Source organism: Tarenaya hassleriana, unplaced genomic scaffold, assembly GCF_000463585.1.
Source record: "Tarenaya hassleriana unplaced genomic scaffold, ASM46358v1 Cleome3, whole genome shotgun sequence".
Taxonomy (NCBI): domain Eukaryota; kingdom Viridiplantae; phylum Streptophyta; class Magnoliopsida; order Brassicales; family Cleomaceae; genus Tarenaya; species Tarenaya hassleriana.
Genome location: NW_010966177.1, coordinates 1,360,118 through 1,365,762, shown reverse-complemented (window position 1 = coordinate 1,365,762; position 5,645 = coordinate 1,360,118). Strand labels below are relative to the sequence as shown.

General features: G+C 38.8%; 1 protein-coding gene across 4 annotated transcripts in view; it reads left to right on the top strand.

Annotated features, from left to right (window-relative positions):
• LOC104818650 (protein MON2 homolog) overlaps window positions 1-5,645 on the top strand; it is a 12,796-nt gene that overhangs the window by 3,337 nt on the left and 3,814 nt on the right. For 2 of the 4 annotated variants that reach the window (XM_010548317.2, XM_010548314.1), the window contains exons 9-34: window positions 33-89; window positions 211-312; window positions 416-496; window positions 648-700; window positions 1,004-1,073; window positions 1,294-1,357; window positions 1,495-1,643; window positions 1,760-1,887; window positions 1,990-2,047; window positions 2,191-2,288; window positions 2,385-2,472; window positions 2,617-2,682; window positions 2,754-2,813; window positions 2,981-3,067; window positions 3,236-3,422; window positions 3,547-3,590; window positions 3,677-3,805; window positions 3,910-4,041; window positions 4,133-4,185; window positions 4,286-4,334; window positions 4,418-4,476; window positions 4,611-4,750; window positions 4,835-5,013; window positions 5,151-5,279; window positions 5,350-5,435; window positions 5,573-5,638. In XM_010548317.2, the coding sequence (XP_010546619.1) occupies window positions 33-89; window positions 211-312; window positions 416-496; window positions 648-700; window positions 1,004-1,073; window positions 1,294-1,357; window positions 1,495-1,643; window positions 1,760-1,887; window positions 1,990-2,047; window positions 2,191-2,288; window positions 2,385-2,472; window positions 2,617-2,682; window positions 2,754-2,813; window positions 2,981-3,067; window positions 3,236-3,422; window positions 3,547-3,590; window positions 3,677-3,805; window positions 3,910-4,041; window positions 4,133-4,185; window positions 4,286-4,334; window positions 4,418-4,476; window positions 4,611-4,750; window positions 4,835-5,013; window positions 5,151-5,279; window positions 5,350-5,435; window positions 5,573-5,638 (2,414 nt within the window). The remainder of the gene's footprint in view (window positions 1-32; window positions 90-210; window positions 313-415; window positions 497-647; window positions 701-1,003; window positions 1,074-1,293; window positions 1,358-1,494; window positions 1,644-1,759; window positions 1,888-1,989; window positions 2,048-2,190; window positions 2,289-2,384; window positions 2,473-2,616; window positions 2,683-2,753; window positions 2,814-2,980; window positions 3,068-3,235; window positions 3,423-3,546; window positions 3,591-3,676; window positions 3,806-3,909; window positions 4,042-4,132; window positions 4,186-4,285; window positions 4,335-4,417; window positions 4,477-4,610; window positions 4,751-4,834; window positions 5,014-5,150; window positions 5,280-5,349; window positions 5,436-5,572; window positions 5,639-5,645) is intronic. The other 2 variants (XM_010548316.1, XM_010548319.1) reach the window with 2 other exon arrangements.

The following is a 5,645-nucleotide window of genomic DNA, read 5'->3' as shown; positions in this document are numbered from 1 at the left end:
AAGAGTGTTAAATTTGTTTGCATATACGACAGGTTTTGCGTCACCAAATTTGTTCCCTTCTAATGACATCGCTTCGAACTAGTTCAGAGGTTTTCCCATTACCTTTTGTTTCCTTGTTCAGTTTCATGTGAACTAGGATAAATTTTGAATAAGCACTAAAGAAAATATAAATGCATGTTCGTATAGCTACTTATTTGAGTTTTTGCTCAGCTTGAGGGAGAAACAGTTGAGCCCTATTTTCGCCGGTTGGTCTTGCGGTCGGTTGCTCATGTTATTCGACTGTATAGTTCATCTCTCATTACAGAATGCGAGGTACACTATGCAAAACTTCATTTGTTTCTAACAAACACGAAATATATTTCTCCAGTTGACTGAGGCATCTGTGATTGTGCATCCGCTCGAATTTTTTGTGTAGGTGTTCCTAAGTATGCTGGTGAAAGCTACGTTTTTAGATTTGCCACTGTGGCATCGAATTCTTGTTCTTGAGATTCTAAGGGTAATCATTACACTCCTTAGTTCTTACTTGCACGTATACGTGTGAGTGCATGCATGCTAGTGCCTAGTGGTTGATTTTGTTTTAGATGTTCTGTTATTTAAATCATATTTCTGAAATTTCTGACAATTATGGTGTATCGAAATTAATTTAGGGTTTCTGTGTTGAGGCAAGAACACTGCAGATTCTTTTCCAGAACTTTGATATGTAAGGTTATCTACTTCCATTTGGTCTCTAAAGATTTACTCAGTGTTGCAAGTTGAACAAACTAATCTCCTCCTACCATTTTCCTTTTTACATTTTTTTGGCTTCATTGACTTTTAGAATAACTCAACATGATGTTTCTTCCAGTTAATTGATCATAGTATGCAGCCAAAATATGCCTAAATCTTTGGAGTTTTATTGTGCTTCTAACGATTTTCTTCATGTTTAATGACTTTTGATGTATAATCTCTTTTATTAGTTTTAAAATTCCTTCTCTGGTCAGTTGCTGATTCTTTGCCTTTCTAGGCATCCCAAGAACACAAATGTTGTGGAGGGCATTGTCAAAGCTCTTGCTCGAGTTGTTTCCAGTGTACAGGTAGACCTGTAATTAAGCTCACTAGTAACTTCTGTTCTTGTTTTGATTTGACCACAGGTGACTTTGAATATACATTTGGTGTGTGTGTTTTTTGTCAGGAAAATGCTTCTAAAGAAACTCACGAATTATAAGATGGTTGAATATGAGTTGATAATGGCATCTATTGACGGAAAGAAAAGGAAAATGACTTTATTCATGAGTTGATTTCCTAGAAATTTAGTTTCAGGAGACCAGTGAGGAAAGTCTAGCAGCTGTTGCAGGGATGTTCAGTAGCAAAGCTAAAGGTAATCATTTCTTTCTTTCTTTTTTCTTTTTGCATTGACGATTACTGATAACATCTTGGGGCTACAGAATTTTATTGATTTCTATTTCATTCTTAGTAAGATGTCCTATGTTGTTATTCTTTTTCTCAATCTTGTAGGAATCGAATGGATCCTTGATAATGATGCTTCCAGTGCTGCTGTTTTGGTTGCTAGTGAAGCTCATGCCATAACTCTGGCAATTGAAGGTTTACTTGGAGTTGTTTTTACAGTGGCTACTTTGACAGATGAAGCAGTGGACCTTGGGGAGGTCAATGAAGCAATTTTTCTTCTGTTATATCATATCAGATCTGTAATATTAGATTCTCTTTCTGCTTTTCATCTGCTTTGATTCTTATTTTGTATTCCTTTTCTTCACACCACCAGCTTGAGTCTCCCAGATGTGAGCATCGTCCTTCAACTGAATATACTGGGAAAACGGCACTCCTTTGCATCTCAATGGTGGATTCGTTGTGGTTGACTATACTTGACTCACTGTCTCTTATCTTGTCGAGGTATCATGTACTGTTTTCCAAACTGTACATTGGTGAACATTGGTGATTATTGTGAAGGGCAACATTGGTGTAGCATTTTATATAATCTAACCCCTTTTGAAGGTCGCATGGAGAGGCGATTGTATTGGAGATACTGAAAGGATACCAAGCATTTACTCAGGTAAATGCAAACGGAATGAAACATATCTGTATGTGATGTTTCTGATTGGCAAATCACATTCCTCATTTTTACGTTGCCAAATGAATTTCTTGTTGTCTGCCGATTCTGTAGGAATGACAGGTTTACTTGTGAATGTTTCGCAGGCATGTGGTGTTCTGCATGCTGTCGAACCCTTGAATTCTTTCCTTGCTTCCCTTTGTAGATTTACCATCCTTTTGCCAAGTGACGTCGAAAGGAAAAGGTACCTTGAAAAGTCTGTAAATGTCATGTCACCATATATTGGGTTAACCATGCTCATTGGCTACATGATGTTTTGGGCTAAAAATTGAGATTTCAGCAGTCTCATGCTGTCTCCTGGGTCCAAGCGTTCAGAAGTACAGCTTGATCAGAAAGATAACATTGTCCTCACACCCAAGAATGTTCAGGTATCCAACTTGGGGTTGTTTACACAATAATAACCTCTTGGTACTTGTACATGTTGAAGTCTCCTTTCGCAGCTTCGCCTTTTGTAATGGATTTTACTGTACAGGTTGGCTAACCTAAAGTCTTCTTTTATGATAATTGTTTAGGCGCTGCGGACACTCTTTAACATCGCTCATAGGTTGCAAAATGTATTGGGGCCTTCATGGGTGTTGGTGAGTTTTCTGCTTTAGGGTTGTTTAATGTAAACTTCTTTGTGATAATGGGATATCCTAAATGAATACAGGTACTTGAGACTTTGTCAGCACTGGATCGAGCTATTCATTCTCCTCATGCCACCACGCAGGTAAATTTTGTGTTGATCCCAATGGAGGATTTTATCTTATTCATGTATAATATAGCTTGAAAAATCTTTAGTAGCTAGGTCTCACTTTTTTTTCTTCTGATGCATGAAAACTCTATAATGTTTCCAGAGCATTATAGTGCATAACATTGTCTGTTTTACACTTGTAGGAGGTCACAACTACAGGCCCAAAGCTTACAAGAGAACCTTCTCGGCAGTTCTCTGATTTTAGCATTCTCTCTTCTCTAAACTCTCAGGTAAGCCAAATCAGTTATCTTCTGTGGTCTTTGCCTTGAAGCTCTCTTGGAAAATGACAGGAATTTATCCGGTTTTGGAGAGATTTCTTGGACAAGAACTACTTTGGTGACCTTTGAGAAATTCCTTTGAGGTCAATTGGTCCTGACTTGTTTTTTCCTCTTGCCAAGCTGTTTGAGAGCTCCGCGCTGATGCATGTGTCTGCTATTAAATCACTTCTGTCTGCGCTTCATCAGTTGTCCCTTCAGTGCATGGCTGAAACTTCGGGCAGCTTTTCATCAGCTTCTAGTCAGAAAGTTGGGAGCATTAGATTTTCGGTGGATAGAATGATATCGATTCTTGTGAACAATTTACACCGTATGTTATGGATAAATCACTTCTTTCATGGAGTCGTTTTTTCAGACTTTGGAACTTGGAACTCTTGGTCCAATTTCTGGATGATTATATTGTGCGCTCCATTCTGAAATTTCTTTCATGACAGGGGTTGAACCGCTGTGGGAGGAAGTGGTTGGTCACTTTCTTGAGGTGATGGCAAATGATTATTGGTGTATGTTAGCATGATATATTAACCTTAGTTGGGCCTTTAATGACACTTCAAGTGCATGTTGCAGCTAGCTGAGCATTCAAATCAGAACTTAAGGGATATGGCACTTGATGCACTGGATCGATCCATATGTGCTGTCTTAGGTTCAGAGCAATTTGGAGCAGATCCAACCAAATCTAGGGATTCAACTCTGGATGTGAGATCTCTCTCCACTTTCCTTAAAGTTAAGAGTCTCACTTGATGGGCAGAGGAGGTCCTTGTCTTGATATTTTTTATAATCTCTCTTTTTCTTCTCCCTAGGTAGAATCAAAGCCAACAGAGTTGAGGTCAATTGAGTGTGCTGTACTCTCTTCTCTGAGAGTTCTGTACTTTTCTACCGAAAAGGCTGATGTTCGAATTGGGTCGTTGAAAATTCTTCTTCATGTTTTAGAGGTATGCATGACAGTGGAGATTTCAGAAGTTAGGCTTCATTTTACCTGTTTATAATTCTCTCGATTCTTCGGCATAAATTTTGTTTCTGCAGAGATGTGGGGAAAAACTGTACTATAGTTGGCCAGGTATTCTTGAAATGTTGAGGTCTGTATCTCAATCTCTTTCGTTGCTTTATTCTTCTTGTGGAACCTTATATTCACCATTGCTGTTTGCTGATTCTTATTCCTCTCCTATTCTTATTAAGGTCTGTTGCTGATGCATCAGAGAAGGATCTGGTTACCCTTGGATTCCAGGCTAGTAAACCCTAGATAAGTTAAGTTGTTAATTATGACTTCTAATACTAATCAGTCCTTTACTGATGTTTGTTCCTCCACAGAGCCTCCGGGTCATTATGAGTGATGGACTTCCTACTCTTCCTGGAGACTGTCTCCATGTGTAAGTTCCTACATATCAGAATTCTTGACAAAGTTCCTCACTCTTCTTGTTGTTTGTTAACTGTCAGTTATATTCAAAGCAGAGATTTTTCCTTGTTTCTTTCGGGTGGGGAGTTGATGATATGGATATTTCAGGTGCATAGATGTTACTGGCGCTTACTGCAATCAGAAGACTGAGTTGAATATAAGTTTGACAGCCATAGGCCTTCTGTGGACCATGAGTGATTTTGTAGCAAAGGGGCTCCGCCATGAGTCTGTAGTGGAGAAAGAATTGGGTAATATTATTGTCACCTAGTTAGTTGCCATTGTCATCTCTGAGAAACCGGGAGAATAATATTCCAGTTTGTTGTTTCCTACAGGACTCAAGAATGCAGAGTCCACTTCCAAACAACCAAATGGTGAGGAGGAGGAAGAGCATATGGTTAACCTTTCCGAAAAAACGGAGAACGAATCTTCATTAGAAGTTGTCAATCATGAGAAGTTGATGTTTCTAGCCTTTTCGTTACTTCAAAAGCTTGGAGCTGACGAGCGACCAGAGGTATTCATCATAGAATAACTCCTCCATTTTGAAATCAGTGTCTGTTTAAAAGATACTTTGGCAATGCATCAATCTTCATTCGCATTTTTGCCTTTCCTTTACGACATCTGTTAATCTTTATACGTATCTTGTTCCAGGTCAGGAATTCTGCTGTTAGGACATTCTTTCAGATTTTGGGAAGTCATGGGAATAAACTTTCAAAAAGAATGTGGGAGAATTGTCTGTGGAACTATATCTTCCCTATGTTGGATCGTGCTTCACACAAGGTGGGGAAAAAGTTATTCAATGTATGCGTAATTATAGGAAACTCTTGTGACTGAGATTCTTCTTCTGTAGGCTGCTACATCATCAAAGGACGAATGGCAGGGGAAAGAAATTGGTACTCGTGGAGGGAAAGCAGTCCACATGCTTATACATCATAGGTGAAAAGGAATTGCTGAAGAGTGTAACTCTTTTGCATTTTCTCTCATCTCTTGATACTTGAACTATTTCAAAAGTTCTTTTTAGTTCCCCATTTTTTTCCAACATTTGACATGGTATTCCACTTCCTGTTTTGCAGTCGAAATACAGCCCAAAAGCAGTGGGATGAAACATTTGTGCTTGTCCTTGGCGGAATAGCTCGTATCTTCCGA